Genomic DNA, 19,394 nt, shown 5'->3' with positions numbered 1-19,394 from the left:
TGGTTGTGGGCACATCCCCAGTGGGGAATGTGTAGGAGGCAGGTGAATTGATGTTTCTCTCTCATTGATGTTTCTAACTCTCTATTCCTCTCCTCCATTCCTCTGTAAAAAATCAATAAAATATATATTTTAAAAATAATAATAAAAAATAAACATGACAAAGCAGTAGCCAAGCTAATTCAGTAATTATTTCACATACCAGGTTTGAAAGATTACTCTTCCCAGGTCTGACATCATTCTGTTTACTTTGTTCCTGCCTTGGTTGGTAATTTCTTTCTATACTAGAGGATTTTAAGGAAAGACTGTTTGCTTCTGAGAAAGAATTTTCTGAGTTGATTCTCTGTTCCATTTGCTCCCTTCTTAACTTCTTTAGTTCTCTTTCTTTGCAGTAAGAAGCTAGGGACAACTGGAACTTAGCTCCAAGTGGGCTTTCTCCTGAGTGATGCCTGGATAGGCTGCTTCTGCTGCTAAGACTTCTGGTGGTGTTCCTGAAGATGTCAGTTTCTGTCACTGTGGTCTGCTTTTTGGAATCTGCATTGGTCTTGCCTCGATCTCTATCATTCTTCTCCCTGCTATTTTCATGAGTGTACAGTGACTTTCTTCTCTCTGGAGACCGATGTTTTTTCTTTAGTGTCTTCATCTCTTTAGACAGGTGACATGAAGGAGGAACATAGACAGTCTTTGTAAGTGTCTTTGGACATTTGGTGGTTAGTGACACACAAGGCCGATATGACTCATGTACACCATGATCTTTATGGTGCTCTTTAACACCTTTCATGAAAGCCTCTAGAATAGAGCTCTTTTCTGATGACAGCTTTTTGGGTTTAGATATTTTTGGCGAGGAGAGCTTCCTTTCAAACTGCTCTGTCCCAGTGAGGGATAAACCACTTTCTCCATACTTGATGTTTGACTTTTGTGGAGAATCCAACATATGTCTGTCTAAATAGCCAATTAAAACACACAAATTGCATGTTATTAAAAATATACAAACTATTTGTATAAAAATAATACTAATCTATCACAAAAAAATTCAAATTGCTTATTTAGATGATGATACACATTTTATGGGGGGTGGGATTAAGACACAATTTAATTGTTAACAGCCTTACTTTCATAAGCCTTCCTTTTGCTATATCACGTAAGCTCTTTATGGCTCTATGAAATAAGTTACTGTATTAGAAAATCAAACCGGTATGCATTATGAAAATTGGCTAGAATAGTTTTAAAATATAGAAGCAAAAAGTTTCATGATGCTTATAATTGTTTATCTTTGTAAAAAACTGCATTTTAATTTTCAATTTTTAATACTATTTAATCAAATTAATGAGTTTAGAGCAGATTTAAGAACTGAATCCATTTCCCTCTCCAAAAAAATCCCACAAAAAAAATGCATCAGTAGTATACATACCTGGTTTTGAAGTTGGTTTGAAGAAATCTATAATTGACTGCTTCCTGAAAATAAAAGCATAACTAATATGGAATCACATAAGCAAATATTCAAACCTCAATAATTTATAGAATATAAATTATTCTAGCAGATTTATAAAATATAGGCTGAATTTCACTATCTAGTTTAATCAAAATCTGACAGGAGCAATAATGCTTTGTTAAGCTGATTTTAAACAACTGAAAATATAATTCACCACTTCCTGTAGGAATAAATTTATAAGTACAACTGAAGTTTATATAATCTATAGTACTAAAATGAGAAGACAGAAGTATAGACCAGAGAATTGGTAGAGTGCTTCCTAGGGCTCAAAAGCTCACTACTACATAGAGTGAAAGATCTTGAGGGAATCTGATCCTATTCTTTAACTTCAGTAATTTGATTCAAAATAATGTTTAATCAATGTTCGATAAATGAATAATGGATATTGTAAAAACTGAGTAAAACCTGAAGAGACTCATCACAAGAGTAGAGATGGTAGAATGGGTCGATTAGGCTGGTCCGAGGATACAGCTGAAGAGTATGCTGGGCAAAAGACTAAGGATCAAGTATTAATCTTATATTACTTTCTTGTACACTACACTAAGATGCTAATCTAAGTAGCAGCAGAAATTGGAATGAGTTCACAACTACATAGCATTTCAAAAACCTTAATTTATCTAAAAGTTTTTTAAAAATATGTTTTTATTGATTTCAGAGGAAGGGAGGGAGAGGGAGAGAGGAAGAGAGAAACATCAATGATGAGAATCACTGACTGGCTGCCTCCTGCATGGCTTCTACTGGGAATTGAGTCTGCAACCCTGGCATGTGCCTTTGACTGGAATTGAACCTGGGACCCTTCAGTCCGCAGGCTGATACTCCATCCACTGAGCCAAACCAGCCAGGGCTATCTTAGAGTTCTTAAGTTATTTACAAGAATTACACATTACCTGGGGGGAGGGGGGGGAATAAAACAAAGAGAAAAGTTAACAAGAATAACAAAACCCAAATTGTTTTCATTTTTAAAAAGAATTTCTGCACCCTACAGTGGAGTGGACACAAAGTGAAATAGGACCATATTATCAGAATTCATATTCTGATTTGTTCATGTCTTTAGAATTATTTGTCAGCTGCATAAAGAGGGGAATTATATCTAGAACAAAAAAAAATCAACCTTCTGGCAAATATGGATAAAATTTAATTATTTTCTTGAAAGAAAATAACCAATAATCTATGAATTTCCTTAAACATTTATCCAGTAGGAGGTTGGAATGCTCAGAGAAAACAAACAACCCAAGTCCCTTGAAGGTTAAGCTTTATCTTATATACTTTACTGATCACATTACAAAAGCAATGTCCATCTTTAATGGTTTATTGAGAGCCTACAATGTTTGTTTTAGATGCTGGTAGAAAAATTAAAGAGGTTATAAAATGAATGAGTAATGGAAGAAAGAATCTATGCATTTGTTTTCATAAAATAAATTGGACACATCACTACATGAGAGTCAAGAAACAAATGCTAGAGGTTCTGTAAAGAGAGGAAGGATGATACCTTCAGTTATTGAGGAAAAAGAGATAGGACAGGATTAAAAAGCAGTTAATTCAAAACAAGATAGTACTAAATGTTTTTACATTAATTACTAAAAGTAACACTATATCTCTTTCCTAAAATATTAGATCCCTGGCTTTCCCCCCACCCCCCATTCTCATACTAGAGAAAAATGGTTTTGTAAAACACGCAGGATATGTGCAGAACAACTATGAACGTTCAAGGAATGTTTCCTTAAGTTCACATGCACAGAAATATATTACTTATTCATAACTAGTTAAAAAATTTATAACAGCTCACAAACCCTTACCTGAAACTTTTGGGGCCAAATGTATTTTAGAATTCTGGGTTTTAGAAAGGCAGGTAACTTGGATGCAGTATGTAAAGCCCTTAGTGGGGTTTGATACTGCACCCTGTAGCAGTAAACACATTAATATTTTTCCAGCAAAACTCATGAACACTTACACTTAATGGGATATAGACCATATACAGCCTTCCATTAGTTCTAGTTAGGTTTGGCTTCCAAGTAAGATGTGGTGCCAAACTTACTGAATACTTTTGGTTTTCATAGCTTCCTGACTTTCAAAATGAAGATAAGGGATTGTGGACCTGTTCTACCAATAGCAGAAGATACATTTACTGTTAAACTTAAGTTACAAGCTTTTAAACTTAAAATAAAAAAGACAGTACCAAGTGTGTAGAGAATTTAAACATGTTTTATTGTCAGAGGAAGTCATTTGAAGAAATTCCCCATCTCTTTACATAGCTCCCACAAAATCTTTACATAAACACTGGCCTCTTGGATTGGAGAAAACATCACATTCCAAATGTGCATGTTCTTTTAAAAGTATGAATGATCGTTTATGCTGAACTAAAAAGTAATTTGTGGGTTTCCCTTATCCCACCTTACATAATTTCTCACCTACAATATAGGAAAAAACCCCCAAAACGGTTTATACTATTAAACCACTAGGATCAGTAGCACTGGCAAAGTACAGAAAACCACCTAGACGTGCATTAACCGGTTAGGGCCCCGGGGGTCCAGCTACCGTCAAGGACAATAATCACATACTAAGGCGGGATATCTCCGTAGCCATCCCGGCGGCGGCGGTCCCTAGACCGAGGACAGCGTCCCGACTACAGGCAAGGAAACTCGAACTCCCAGAAGCCGCCGCGCGGAGGCGGGGCGGAGGCTCGCCAGGCCCCAAAACGCTGAGGCCTGGGCTCGCGGAGGATGGCGGGAACTGGAAGAGCGGCCGTCCGCAGTCCTCCCTCATACCCTTGCCCCCGCGACCCGGCCCCTTCTCAAGCCCTCTGCACGGTACCTGTCCCCAGGACTCTCTGTCCTCTTTCCCGCTGCAGCAGGAGCGGTACTACCGGGTCTCTGATGGCAGCGCGGGGGCGACGACCCCGGGGCTGGGGATGAGGGGAAACCTGGCCTAGCGAGCATGCAGCGCCTTGTCATGTCGGCGCCGCTGGCGACGGCGGCATGAGCTGTAGCTGGAGAAGTTGGGTGCGTGGTTGCCGTCTTGTCGCTGGGACTCGGGGAGGCTGTCGGAACAGAGGTGGGCGGCACCCCCTTCTCTCTTCATGGCGGTTCTCTCTTCGGAAGTGACTCTTGTGTGAGCGGGAAGGAACCAGGGGACTATCGGGGGGCGGGTCTTACTTGAAGAGCCGGGCTCTGATTGGCTGATGCGGCAGTCGTTCCCGTAGTGGCGCAATAGAGAGCCGCAGCCTCTCAGGAGCAGGAGGGGTTTCTGGGAGGGGAGGGGAGAAGGGAAACTGCCCCGCGGTCACGTGCGCGGGACGGGGGCGGGCGGGGGCGGGGCGTGCTGCCCAGTCCTGCTGGCGTCAGACTGGGCGGGCGCGCGGGGGCGGGAAGACGCGGGCTGCCGCAGGCGCTGCTGCTGCAGCAGCAGCAGGCGGCACCAGGCTGGTGGAGAGCGAGAGGGGCGAGGTTTGCAAAAGCAAACCCGAGCAGCAGCTGCCCTCCTATGTCACACAATCGCGTCTAAGAAATCCCCAGCTGTTCATTACATCGTCTGTAACATCTAAGGCCCAAGTGCCCTAAAGCTGTCATCACTTCCTCGGCATTCTGCACAGCCAGATCTGAAAACTTGCCCATTCTGTGAGCGTTCTTGTTAAGTGCTCTGGTGGATAATTTTTTTTTTTCTTTAAGAAGGAAAAAACCCCATTGAAATAAAGACTGATTTTATTCCACAAAAGCATTTTGCTTTTCAGCTGCTGAAAGAAGTTGTCCATGAAGGCTCCGCAGCCAGACTCCTTGGAGATTTTGAAAGGAACATAAGGTCAGGTTTCAATTACCCATGTTAAGTGTGGACAGCATAGATTAGTGAAAGGCCCAGCAATCTCCATTCCTTTGTAATAAATGGCCTGTGCTCTGGGCTCTGTGCGCCAGGGTTTTTGGTCAGAGTAACTGAGCCTCAGTTTCCACAACTATAGAGTGGGTATTCTACGTCTCTTGGTAATTGTAAACTGCCCAGTCCTGCTTGCGTTATAAAATAGATAAGCAATGCAAACTGTACAGTTGAGAGTCTCTCATGTAATAAGCACTGAGTAAATTAGAGTTCATTCTTTAGACAGACTCTTAGACTTTAATTTACAAAATCTTCCAGAGACAGGTCACATACTGTTATAACTATTAACCAAAATAGCAATCTCAAGGTTGTCTAAGCTTGAATTGGCAGGACTGTTCAATCAGTTGGATGAAATAAAATCTTAAACGACACAAAAGGATTTAGACAGGTCTTTAAAGTTTATTGCACTGAGATTTAACTGCTTCAGTAGCTAAGGATGCCTGACTGACCTGAAATTCACCTCCTTTCTTTCCCAATTAGCCCTCAAGAGGAAGAATTAATGAGGAATAAAGTGGCAAACCAGGTGACAAAGTGGAGGGTAGAAGACCAGCAGTGAGTGTACAGGTCTCGCATTCATCCAAAAAGCACATGTACACAGCTGTCTACATACTAGGTAGTAGTGATGCAAGAAAGAAAATACTGCCCAGCCAGGTGTGGCTCAGTGGTTGAGGGTTGTTGCATGAACCAAGAGGTCACCGGTTCTATTCCCAGTGAGGGCATATGCTCCAGTTGCGGGCTCAATCTCCAGTTGGGGTGTGGAGGAGGCAGCTGACTGATGATTCTCTCTCATCATTGATGTTTCTATCAATCTCTCCCTCTGCCTTCCTCTCTGAAATCAATAAAAATATTTTTTTAAGAAAGAAAGAAAAGACTAAAATGAGGGTTATTTCTAATAACCGAGAAGCTACTATACCTTGCGTTGTTTCTTATATAAAAAAACAACATAATAGATGCTCAAAATATGTTGAATGAATAATGGCATACATTGTTTATTAAGGGTTTTTACATGTATTATTTCCCACCTCTTGTGTTAGTGCTTTCTGTTGGATGTTTCTACATTAGTAAATCCCTGCTTCTATAGCAGCACATCTGCAAAACATTTGATTCATTTCATTGCATGGTCAGTCCATATAGAGTAATGCATAAAAACACGTTCTGCATGATTAATTAGTTGCTTTTCTTGGATTATAGTATTTGAATCATCCAGCTTCCAAGGTATCACTTTAAAGTCTATACTCAAACAATAGTTTTCACATTTTCTTAATCTGAGCAACAGATTATGGAGTTAAGTGAGGCAAGAAATCCCTTGATCAATAAATGGAATGGAATCATAATGAAAACACAATTTAAAAAATCTCTTCTTAACAGGGAAGCAGTTATCTAAATCTGCAATAAGCATTAAGGTTCTTCTTTGTTTAAACTGTGTTTGAAAATGATACAAATTTGGTTGCAGAGTGAAATATGCTCAACATACTAACCAGAACTGCTGGGAATCTCTAAGGCTCGTATTTCCCCCCAAACAGTGTTGGACAATCTATTTTGTGCTTATACATCTTTTCCCATTTTGAATGTGTTTAGTGTGTGTGTGTGTGTGTGTGTGTGTGTGTGTGTGTGTGTTGATACAAGGGCTTTTCACACATCCATTTGTAGAAGGCCAGAAATAGATGGCTAGGAAGCTGTACAGTAGGGGGAAGAACTTCAAGAGCTCAGGTATTGGCACTTGAGGAGACAAGGGGAGAGAAAACTTCATGTGGAGCTAGGCGGAGAGTATAGATAAAACTGAATTAGAGACTTCAGACCCAACTTCAGGCAGGGTTGGAAAAATAATTTGAAGATACGAAGCCAGATGACTTGAGATTTGGGGGCATGGGGATAAGGACGCAAAGACCACAGGAATGGAGTGGTTTCTATGCCTGAAGCTTCTCTGGGGTACTGTTTAGCTCAGTTTAGCACCCGAGTTATTAAAGACAATAGAAGGAGCTCTGACTTTGGCCTTGATGGGGGGAAGGGGGCCGCAGCAGGAACAATGTTTCATGAACAACAGATCAAGTTTGCCGGGAGCGGCAAGCCCGACGTGGGAGTCCTGAGGAGCAGCCGCACAGCTGATGCCAGAGGTCACAAGCGGTCACAAAGAAAGAAAACACGGCAGCCTGTCTCACACAGAGCCTTATTCAGCAGGGAGTAAGAGAACTAGAGGTTAGATAAGATACAAAGAATGCCACTAAAAAGCAGGGAACTCTAAAAGTAACTTTTAATGACATAGTTTTGCTCTGAGATAGCTGTACTCTGGAATAAGCTCTGAGGCTCTTGGAGGATGGGCAAGGGCAGCTGAGACACAAAGGTGGGTTTGCTGCAGAGCTGCCTGCGGGTGGTCAAGAGAGAGTGCGGAGGAGAGGGTGGAGGTTACCTGGGAAGGGGGACAGGGAAGAGACTCAGAGAAACAGGAAATATTTAACTCGAGAGCCTGACAGAGAAAGGAAGACCACATGGTGATCCGAAGAAGGGCAGGCAGTTCCAGTATCTCAAGATCTATGCAAATCATTTTTTTCTAATAGATGTTGGACTCCAAACTGCCCAACAAGAAAAAGCCTTGGCTTGGTTTTAAGATGCTGCTGGGGAAAAGTGAAATGTAATATAATGTCATGTCATGTAACTTAACTTCCTGGGAGTAATGAGTAAAACTGAAAAACCAGATCTAATGTTTAGGAAAGTAGGCTTCTTGTTATTTTATAATGAAACTAGAGGCCCAGTGCATGAAATTGGTGCATGGGGGTATGTGTCCCTCAGCGTAGCCTGCAACCTCTCCAATCTGGGACCCCTCGAGGGATGTCCCAGTAGGATCGGGCTTAAATGGGCAGTTGGACATCCCTCTCACAATCCAGGACTGCTGGCTCCCAACTGGTAGCCTGCCTGCCTTCCTGATTGGCCCTAACTTCTTCTGTTTGCCAGCCTGATCACCCCCTAACCACTCTCCTGCCAGCCTGATTGATGCCTAACTGTTCCCCTGCCAGCCTGATTGCCCCTTAATGGCTTCCCCTGCTGGCCTGGTCACCACTAACTGCCCTTTCCTGCAGGCCTGGTCATCCGTAACTGCCCTCCCCTGAAGGCCTGGTCCCCCCCAACTGCCCTCCCCTGCAGGGCTGGTCCCCCCCAACTGCCCTTCCCTGCAGGCCTAGTCGCCCCCAACTTCCCTCCTCTGCCAGCCTGGTCACCTCTATCTGTCCTTCCCTGCAGGCTTGATCGCCCCCAACTGTCCTCCCTTGCAGGCCTGGTCCCTCCCAACTGCATTCCCCTGCTGGCCATCTTGTGTCCACATGGGGGCAGCCATCTTGTGTGTTGGAGTGATGGTCAATTTGCATATTATTCTTATTAGATAGGAAGGTGCAAGATAGTGCTTCCCACACTTAAGAACATGAGCAATATGTTTGAGATTTTGACATGCCTTTTCCTATACTATAATTTATGTAACATTTTTTCTTTAAATCACTTTTTAAACTTAAATGCATTTATTTAAAAAGAAAACTTAAAATCACTTACATAAGTGGAAAATCAGTATCACTTGGAAAGTGATAAATTTCCAAATGGAAGCCACCTGTAAAAGCTAATTTGAAATAACAAATATAAATATAAATATCCCCGTGTTTTTTCTAGAGTTATCTTGCTTACTAATGGTGGTAGGCATGTGTATTACTCATACATCTGAAATAAGAAACTCCTTGGGAAATATTAGTTGTAGGTACTGCAACCTGTAACCAGGGGGTTTTCAGACTTGGTTAGCAACCCATTAGAGGGTTTTGAAATTGATATAATGGGTCACAGATCACACTGAGCAAACAAACAATCAGAATTGAGTAGAAAATATCGGTGCACTGCACATCATATTTGGGGATGTGTTGTTTTGCAAAACGTTTACTTCTGTTGTATATATAGTGTATATGGCAGTGAAATAAAAAGGTATTTCTGTGGTTCCAACTGTGGGCAGCGGTGGAAATGTTTGAAAGTTGTTGCTATAGTCTGTATTCATATTTCATGCTTCTGTGGCACTGAACAGCAGAAGCTACTTGGAGGAAACAAGATGGGCTTCCTTTGGTGACTGCTGAAGGGAGGGACTGGGGTGGTGGTGGCAGGAAACATAACCAGGGCTCTCCTTGTGCCCTTTTAAGGCCATACCCTCCAGGAGTGGGAGGGGTCTTGTAGAAGGAGGCAGATGTTTCTCCAAGAAGCTTGCCTTTACCTTTCCTGTGCTGTAAATAGCTTCAAAATGGGGAGAAGCCAAAACCAGATTGGTTCAATGGATAGAGCGTTGGCTTGGGGATTGAAAGATCCCGGGTTCGATTCCGGTCAAGGGCATGTACCTTGGTTTCGGGCATATCCCCAGTAGGGGGTGTGCAAGAGGCAGCTGATCGATGACTCTCTATCATCGATGTTTCTAACTCTCTATCTCTCTCTCTTCCTCTCTGTACAAAATCAATAAAATATATTTTTAAAAAAATGGGGAGAAGTGGCTAAGGTGGCCCTATCAGGTCCTGCCTTGTTCTCGGTAATTTAGGGACTTCAGATGAGAAACGGGAGAGAAGGGGGGATAGTGCAAGAGATGCAGAAAGATCTCTATCTCTTGTTCAACCTGCCCCTCACTTGAAAACCCACCATCCCGGAATTGAAGACAGTCTACAGAGGATAATAAATTTGATCTCATACCTTCACAATGCTCTTCTCAGATTTCAACACACCAGTCCTGACCCGTAGGGCCTTTCTTTATCAGGCCCTGACCTGCCTCTTCAGAGTCATTCCTATCAGCACCATCCTTAAACTGTAATCTCCACAACACCAAAATAGTCAACTCTTTATGTCATGCATGATAACATGGCCTCCTGAAGATGTTCTTTTAGTTCCCAAAGAGTTTTTTAAAGTGATGTTCAACATTTGAAAACCAAGAGATTTCCCAGGAAATTCTAAATTTCTGGCTTCAAGAAGTACAAATTGGGGGGGGGGGGTGCGGGGGAATGGGAGACGGGTTCCTCACACTTACAGCTACAGGGGCTAGCTAGGTAATATAAGTATATGAACCAGGCCATTTCCCCAACTTTTATAGAGTTGGGATCAGAAAAATAATTTTTGACAACAGTGAAGACAATGATGGCAAACACTTAATGGATGTCCCAATAATTCCATATGGGACGAATGCACAGGTGACCTAGGTGGTGCCTCAGCCAGAAATCTGACATGTACGACCCTAGGTACTCAATGAATAATTCCACCGAGCATAAATGACCCAGGAGACAAACACGCAATGCACGAATCACTCACGGTCTATTTGCCAGAGTCCTGGTGGGTTCCAGAATCCTAGGCAGGCCACCCAGGAATCTGCACTTACAGACACACACAGTTCAGGTGAGGCCTCTCTCGATGGCTCATGGTCCGTGGCTCAGGGTTCAGGGTTCGTGGCTTCAGGCAGAGCTTTTGGCTGGTGCAGGCAGGAGGAGTGGAGAGAGACCTTCTATGGAGGAGCAGAAGGACGTCTCTGATCTTCTGTGGAGTCCCCTCCTTTTATGTGTCTTCAATGCTCAGAGGTGTCTTCAGTGTGTCTTATCAGCGGGTCCCAGGAGTCCTGCTATCCGGTCTTACATATGGGGTACAGATCAAACTTTATCTATTTTCTACACACAGGCCACTCAAGGGTGCTTATCAGTTTGTTTACATTACATTCCACACTTTCACATATCACATTTCAACTCCACACTTTAATACTTATTCAATATTCTATTTATCCTTATTACTATTACTATAACAGCAGGGTGGATGCCACTAAATTATATTACCCGACAGAGACAGAGATTTGGTAGCACATTTGTTGCTGAATTCTCAAACTCTACATGTTTTAAAAAGAACTTATCTTTCCCCCCCTAACCTCCAAATTTGATGCTCTCTTCTCCTGTATTTCTTTTAAATAGATCCCAGAGAGAAAGGAAGAGGGTGAGAGAGAGAAGAGACATCAATGATATGAGAGAATCATTGATCAGGTGTCTCCTGCATGCCCCACACTGGAGGTTGAGCCTGATATGCCCTGATAGGGAATCGAACCGTGACATTCTGGTTGATAGGTCAACACTCAAGAGCCATGCTGGCTGGGCTTCTCCTGTATTTCTTTCTTTTCTTTTTTTAAAAAAAATATATTTTATTGATTTTTCACAGAGAGGAAGGGAGAAGGGTAGAGAGTTAGAAACATTGATGAGAGAGACACATCGACCAGCTGCCTCCTACACACCCCCCATTGGGGATGTGCCCACAACCAATGTACATGCCCTTAACCAGAATCGAACCTGGGACCTTTCAGTCCGCAGACCGACGCTCTATCCACTGAGCCAAACCGGTTTCGGCTCTGCTGTATTTCTTATCTCAGTGAATCTCTCCTCACCTGTAACTCAAGCCAGAAACCTGGAGTCCTACTAACCCCTCCCCCCTGTTACCCTTAGCCTCCACCTGCTATCAGGCACTAAGTCATCGTGATTTTTGCACCTTAAATATCATTTATATCCTTTCTTCTCTCTAAAAAATGCAGAAGATATAGACAAATACAAAGAATACAATTATAAACATATATTCACCACTCTGAACTTACAAGTGTTAACATTTTGACCAGTTACTTCTCCTCTTTCTTGGTCTTTTTGTTTTTATAATAAAGCATTACAGAAATAGCTGAATCCTTTTTAATTGGCACCCCTAGTTTAATTTCCCTCCCCTTACTACTATGGTTTTCAAGTTCATAAGTTCTCCATGTCTCAGATTTATTTTTAACACACATATATATTTAATTATAAAGAATGTATAGCATTATTTTGTATATGTTTTTAAAGATATATGCACATATACATTTTACTTATGTATGCAGTTCATATGCCACATTTTATCTGTCCATTACAAACAATGCTGTTATAAACATCTCTGTGCATGTTTATTTGTGCCCATGTGCAAGAAATTCTATGGGTTATATAATCAGAAGGGAAATTGCTGGGTCATAGGGTATTTGCATTATCAAGTTTATTGTTTACTGCCAAATTGTTTTCCATAAATGGCTGAATTAATTTACAGTCCCACTAGCAATATATGAGAGCACTGTTTTTCTCGTGTTCACTCCATTATTTGATATTGTCATCTTTTTTTATTTTTGCTAATCTGAAGTGTGAAAATGGTCTCTCATTTATTTTTATTTTGTATTTCCTTCATTATTAGGTTGAATGTCTTCATACATTTTTTGGAAGGGCATTTTTTTATTTTGTTAATTGCCTATTTGTATATTTCACCCAATTTCTAAGCTGTTTGTAATTTTCTTATAAGATTTGTAGAATTTAAAAAAATACATATTTTGTGCACTCAAATTTCCTTTCCATCCCTCCTACTGCACCCCAATCCAGGCCCTAATCATCCATTGTAAAGTCTTTTGCAACAGATTCCAAACTAGTCTCTCTTCACTTTGCCCTTCTCCAATTCATCTTTCTCTCTGCAGCATGAGCTGTCTACCTACTAAGCAAATCTGAACATGCTATTCCCAAATTCATTACTACCAGTGAAGCAAAATGACAAAAACATCAAAATCAACAATAACAGAATCCCTAAACAAATTTTAAAGTCCTAAATCTATAACTAAATCTTTGGTGTACTGTATCAGGCACTCCATGATCTGATCCCTCTTTACCTGAGTGAGGCTATCGCACTGTGTTCCTTCTGTGCATCTTACGTCCAGTCATTCAGAACAAAGAATGGCCTGGCCACTCTTTGAACACAGAAGCCTCACTCATGCTTCAGGGTTTTTGTGCACCCATGTGTACTGCTATCTTGTCCTCCTACTAAAAATTTCCCTAACATCCCGGGAGATATCTGGTTGCTCCTTGCTCAACCATGTGTATACTATGATGCCACTATACTATTGATGGCCTTGAACTGAAATGATTTCTTGTATATATGTCTTCTCTGTGGATTGAAAGCTTCCATTGGCAAGGGCTCTGTCTGTTTGTCTCAAGAGGCAGTATAGTGAGTGGTTAGGAGTGTAGGCTCTGAAGCCAGACTGTCTGGTTTAAATGAGCTCTTTACTGTTTAAGAAATTGCTTAGCTTCTCGAAGCCTCAGATTCCTCATTTAAAAAATAGGAGATAAAAATAGTACCTACCTCACTGGCTTGTATTAAATCAGTTAACATAGATAGTAAAATGCACATATCATAAAATAGGTGCTCAATAAAGATTCATTTAGATTACTCCTGTTTATTAATCATTATTCATAACTATTTATTCCTGGAAGGCAATTCTTATATATGCATAAATCAATTCTTATCCATATATATATAAATATATAAAATGGAATATTACTCAGCAAAAAAAATAAATAAAATAGAATGAAACCTTGTCATTTTTGACAACATGGATGAACCTAGAGGGTATTATGCTAAATGGAAAAGTCAGAGAAAGAAATAACATGTGATTTCACTTATATGTGGAATCTATAAAAAACAAAACAAATGAAGAAACAAACCAGAAATAGATTCACAGATATAGAGAACAAACTGATGGTTGCCAAAGGAGAGAGGAAATAAATAACAAACACTAAAAATAAATAGATACATAAAGTCAGACTCCTTAAAAAAACACACAGGAGTGAGTTAAGAGAAGATAGATGTGGGTAAGATTGTAGGTTTTGGTGGCAAGAAGTTGAAAAAATATATATCAGAAGATACTGTAAAAGAAAAATAAGGGAAAGCATGATTATTAAAATCAATGTACACCAGCTTCTTTTTATTTGTACATTTCATCTTAGAATCCTAGAACTGTGGAAGCAGAAGCAAGCAAAGCTTAATGATCTTATAAACAGGGATACTCAATCCTGCCATACTCAACATATGTGCTTACAACAAAAATTACCACCACTTTAATTCTCCTGGAATTAAATTCATAGGTAATGTAAACTACACAAATAATTTCAAGAAAATTACAATAATAATGTAAAGATGCAAAAGTAGGTTACTCTGAAGTACTATATTAATATCAATAAAAATAATGAAATAATAGTAGGTTTCTTACAATGTTTGTGAGAACTACGGGACTAAAACTGTTCCCTCAAAATGTCAGTGCGCCCCCTAGGGGACAGTACTGTGTCTACTGAGAACAAAAAAACAAAAAGAATTAGGAATGAGAATAAAAGAATAATTATTCATCGACGTTTCTAGCTCTCTATCTCTCTCCCTCTCTGTAAAAGAATCAATAAAATATATTTCAAAAAAAGAATAATTATTCAACTAATGCTTATTGTGGTTAGCATATTCCTTTTTAATTTGTAAATATAGATAGGTCAGTTAAAGTTTGCAGGGTTTGTTTTATGTTTTCATTTTCTTTTCTTTTTCTTTCTTTTTTTTTTTAAAGGCTATTTTTTTTTTAAAGTATTTTATTGATTTTTATACAGAGAGAAAGGGAGAGAGATAGAGAGTTAGAAACATCGATGAGAGAGTCATCGATCAGCTGCCTCTTGCACACCCCCTACTGGGGATATGCCCACAACCAAGGTACATGCCCTTGACCGGAATCCCGAACCCGGGACCCTTCAGTCCCCAAGCCGACACTCTATCCATTGAGCCAAACCGGTCCCGGCTATGTTTTCATTTTCAATAAAGCAAAATTCTGTTATATTAACATGTAAAGTAAAAAGAAAAAAAGAATTTGTACTGAGAATGTTGAAACAACTGCCCATTGTCCTTAGGGTGCTACATCCTCCACGGGGGCTAGCCTCTACATCCCAGTCAGTTCCCCCAGTTTATCCCTTGCCTAGTCCTGACTTCCTCTGATTTCCAGACCTAAGGCACATTCTTCATGAAGAGATTTTAGGGCAAGAGTATGTACGTGGAGCAGTGCTAGCCTATGTGACACTTGAACATTCCCAACTAAAAATTTTGGGGGTAATCCCCACTGTTCACTTAGTCCTGGCTTGGGTCTTGGTCAGTTGTGCCATGCACTTAGCTACCATGCCAAAAATAGCTAGAGGCCTTAGAAAAATGCATTGCATTAAATGAATCTGAGAACATTCTTTGCATTGAAAAAAACTCAGCTAGCCCCTCCGTGCTACCTCAGTCCTCTCAAGCCACTCACCAAATCAGCCTTTTCCCTCTTCTCTTCACCCTTGAAGTAGCCTTCAGCCTCAGGTCTCCACATGTGATAAACCCAAACCATCTGTCCTAGGCCTCCCCCAGAAACCACCATTTCCCCTGTGGGCACCTCAGACGATCTTTACCATAATCTTCTTTCTGAAACTCCCCCAAGCACCAAGTTCTCATTTTATGTTCTTAGGACCAGAGAAGAAACAAACCTTTTTGGGGTAGTTGGCAGCAAGAAAATATGCTTTGTTTTTGTTCTGCAGAGCAGAGCCTAGAAATGCCATGCCTGATTTTTCCAGAGGCCCTTGGAGTGCTGCTGGCTTAGATCACAAATGAAAAATTCAGATGTGGACAGGTGTGAAAGTCAAGGGATCAGCCTGGGGGAGCCTCGGTGTCTCCAATTCAGCAGAACAAATGGCAAAACAACAGGTGGCCACAGATGTACCGACCCATGAGGCTCTCATACCCAAAGCTCACTTTGGCATTGAATTCTCTCACGAAATCTGCCCCTCCCATGTGCGGCCATGTCACCCACTCTCTCCAAGGCTTGGGAAATTATGTATTTTTGCTGGCCTTATGTTATAGGCACCAGAGGGTTATGTGTGACTCATCCAAGATTAGCTGGCTTTAGGACTCCAAGTTCTGACATTTTCAGGCTGTTTATTAGTCATAGAACATTGCAGCCTCCCTACAGATGTTGCATAATAATTAAAAACTATAGTTGAAGCAGATGCTCAGAGGCAGCCACAATTGACAGGACAGAGACCTGTTGAATTGAGAACCCAGTCTAGGGCCCTCAGAGCCATGAAGTGCCCTTCTTTGAAATAAGAAGACATTTTCAGGCAGGGGAAGGAGTAGTACTATGGAAAAAAGAATCAATAAAACTGCCCTTAATTTGGGAATCAGAAATGGAGCTGGTGAATTTTGAAAATTCGGCATTCTGTAGAAACCAAAGCCAGGAACTATGAACACATAAACCTTGTAAGTTTTTTTTTTAAAATTAATTAATTAATTTATTTTTTTACCACCCCACATACTTCCTCCTGCTCTCTAGCCAGTGTGGATAGTGGTGCCAGAGGCTTCAAAGAGAGGAAGAGGGTTAAGTACCTGGGTCTGCAGCAAAGAAGGATGAGGAGAGTTTTGGTTGAAATACACAGTAGGAAGGAGCAGGAGGTCCAGAGAAAGACGTGAGTCAAGCAGCAGCAATCTCTTGTGTGAACAAGGTGGCTTATAACAGCAATATCTGTAACAGAAAATTGGAAACAACCTAAGTGGTCATCCATTAGGAATTGCTAAGTAAATTATGGAATAGCTTTGCTATGGAATACCATATAGCCATGAAAAAGAATGGAGAGAATATTAATGTGCTGATTTGAAAAGATACCTTAGCTATGCTTAGTGAAAAAAGCCAAGCACATAACAGTATGTGCATAGTAAAATCCCATTTCTACATGTGTTTCCTTTTAAGGTTAGGCGTATGATATGTATTTACATATCCTTGTATATACATAGACAATGTCTGGAAGGAAATACATAAAACTTTTAACAGTGTCCCACTTCCACCATCTGGGATTGGGAGTGTCCCAATTACTAATTTTACTAGGGACGTAGCACAGGTGACCTAGGGCTCCTCAGCCACCTAGTGGACTTATACGGAATTGCCAAGGTACTTAAACTTGACAGTATAAATTCAAACACTAGGAGACAAACATTAATTGCAGGAATCACACACGGTTTATTTACCTAAGGCCTGGAGGGTTCCAGAACTCGGCAAGCCACCCGGAGATCCACGCTGACAGACACACACAGGGCTCGGTTGCAGCTGCAGCTCGGCGTCGGTCGAGGCCTCGAGGTTCATGGCTCACGGAGAGCTCAATCGAGCTCGGGCAGAGCTTCGGGCAGGAGGAGAAGGGGAGCAGAGAGCGACCATCGGTGGAGGAGCCTTCGGGCGTCTCTGGTTGATGTCTCTAACCTTGCTTCTTTTATAGCCATTTCTGGGCGTTCCTTTGTTCTCTGTAGGTGTCACCAATGGGTCTTCAGTGTGTCTTATCAGTGGGTCTCAGGCTTGTAACGGTTCTGGTTCCAGGCGGGAGTTGCTAGGGCGTTCACCCAGTTGCTAGGGAGTTCACCCAGTTACTAGGTATAATATTCACTCTTAAATATAACAGATTAATATATTAGGTATTGAATTATATAATGCTAAATGTTAAACACACTTCACACAATTATAACTATAACAGGGAGTTGGGGGAAATATCAGGGAATTATTGCTTTCAACTTTATAATTTCTATTCTGTTTGAAAGTCTTAAAATCATTTATAATTAAAAAATATATATTTTATTGATTTTTTACAGAGAGGAAGAGAGAGGGATAGAGAGTCAGAAACATCGATAAGAGAGAATCATCCAATCAGCTGCCTCTTGCACACCCCCTACCGGGGATGCACCCGCAACCAAGGCACATGCCCCTGACCGGAATCGAACCTAGGACCTTTCAGTCTGCAGGCCAACGCTCTATCCACTGAGCCAAACCGGTCTCGGCAAAATCATTTATAATTTAAAAAATTCTTTGTTTATAAAGCTTTGGAGAATTTTAGGCAAATTTCAGGATTTACAATATTTGGAAGCCTGTCTCTCTGCTAATTTCAAATAGGCATATGGACTTCAGTTTTCTGATTTCTTCCTTTTATTCAGAATGGTGGACAAAATCACTGTATTATTACATGTTTCTTTATGCACATGAAAAATATTTACAATGGCCATGTTTGAGCCACACCATGATTCAAAAAGATGTCAAAGAACTGACAGCATATAAATAATATTCTCTATGTACAATGTAATAAAATTAGAAATCAGTAAAAAAAAAAAAAAAAGTCCTGTATTTAAGCAGCAGTTAAATAACCAATTTAATACCTAGTCCAATTCTAAATTTTCTAACAGTGATAACATAAAGGGAAAACTTATATTAATGAATGTTCTCTGATTTTTATCTCCACCCTTAATTATGATGAGGATATTCACTGCTCCTAAGTTGAACTAGCTGTGAACAAATGAACAAGCCAGTTTATGTATTTATAACTCATCTCTTTCCATAAAAGTTTGAAAGCAGTGCAGTTGCTTGTGAACTCAACTCTGAATTCAGGAGGATCCCTCCTTGTCAGTGGCTGTAAAGCTAATCTATTCTAGATCCGAACCCTGCAAACAGGCACGAGCATTTGAAGCATACCGGTTTTCTTCGGAGAGGAATCCACACCTGCTAGTCACGATAATGTTTAGACACTGACATGAACAGATGCCCAAGATAGCTCATGTGCAAGAAAAAAGTTGCAAGGCAACTAGTGTATATAGTGGTAGGTGACTTAATTTGCAAACCAGGCATATATGTGGGGTGCCAAGAAAAAAGTTTTGATATAATGTATATATATTTTTGAAGTACTGAAATAATAATTAAAGGAAAAATAAAAACTTTGACTCCCATGTACTTGTTTTACTGTTTAGTATTTTTATTTTGAATGAGACATGGGCAGGGTAGAGAGACACAATAACCATTCTCAGACTTAGTGTTGCTTAAATTCTAATTCTGGCCATGACTGTATGGTACTAATTTTATGGAACTTTACTACCTACAGAGTATCCTCCCAAAAATGTATACATGCTTCAACAGCTGATAACTTCATTTTGAAAATGAAATGTATTTTAATAAACACTGCCTTTATAATTATTCAAAGTGTGTATGTACATTTTTGGGATATCCTATATATTAAATGTCTATGGAGAAAGCAATATGGATACATATACTTCAACTTGAAAGTGGTTATCTCTGAAGGGTAGAATTTAAATTCCTACCGTATATATTTCTGTAACTTAAAAATATATATATATATTTTACTGATTTTTTACAGAGAAG

General features: G+C 40.4%; 1 protein-coding gene and 1 long non-coding RNA gene across 5 annotated transcripts in view; both read right to left on the bottom strand.

Moving 5' to 3' along the window:
• Positions 1-4,616, bottom strand: part of SLF2 (SMC5-SMC6 complex localization factor 2) — a 40,932-nt gene extending 36,316 nt beyond the window's left edge. The window contains exons 1-3 of one of the 4 annotated variants that reach the window (XM_084903767.1): positions 4,301-4,616; positions 1,409-1,452; positions 200-939 (exon numbers count right to left, since the gene is read on the bottom strand). In XM_084903767.1, the coding sequence (XP_084759893.1) occupies positions 200-939; positions 1,409-1,452; positions 4,301-4,440 (924 nt within the window). In that variant the 5' untranslated portion in view covers positions 4,441-4,616. The remainder of the gene's footprint in view (positions 1-199; positions 940-1,408; positions 1,453-4,300) is intronic. The other 3 variants (XM_084903766.1, XM_084903769.1, XM_084903768.1) reach the window with 3 other exon arrangements.
• Positions 4,617-10,639: 6,023 nt separating this feature from the next.
• On the bottom strand, positions 10,640-17,621 carry LOC311632559. The gene is made up of 3 exons (XR_014796804.1): positions 17,231-17,621; positions 16,595-16,730; positions 10,640-10,973 (listed from the first exon to the last, which is right to left on the bottom strand). It is a non-coding gene; the product is annotated as an uncharacterized lncRNA (long non-coding RNA).
• Positions 17,622-19,394: the final 1,773 nt, after the last annotated feature.

The sequence above is a fragment of the Pipistrellus hanaki genome (assembly GCF_964339955.1).
Source record: "Pipistrellus hanaki genome assembly, chromosome: 14".
In the NCBI taxonomy this organism is placed as follows: Eukaryota; Metazoa; Chordata; class Mammalia; order Chiroptera; family Vespertilionidae; genus Pipistrellus; species Pipistrellus hanaki.
Note: the sequence above shows the minus strand (reverse complement) of the source record. Positions and strands in the feature narration are given on the sequence as shown.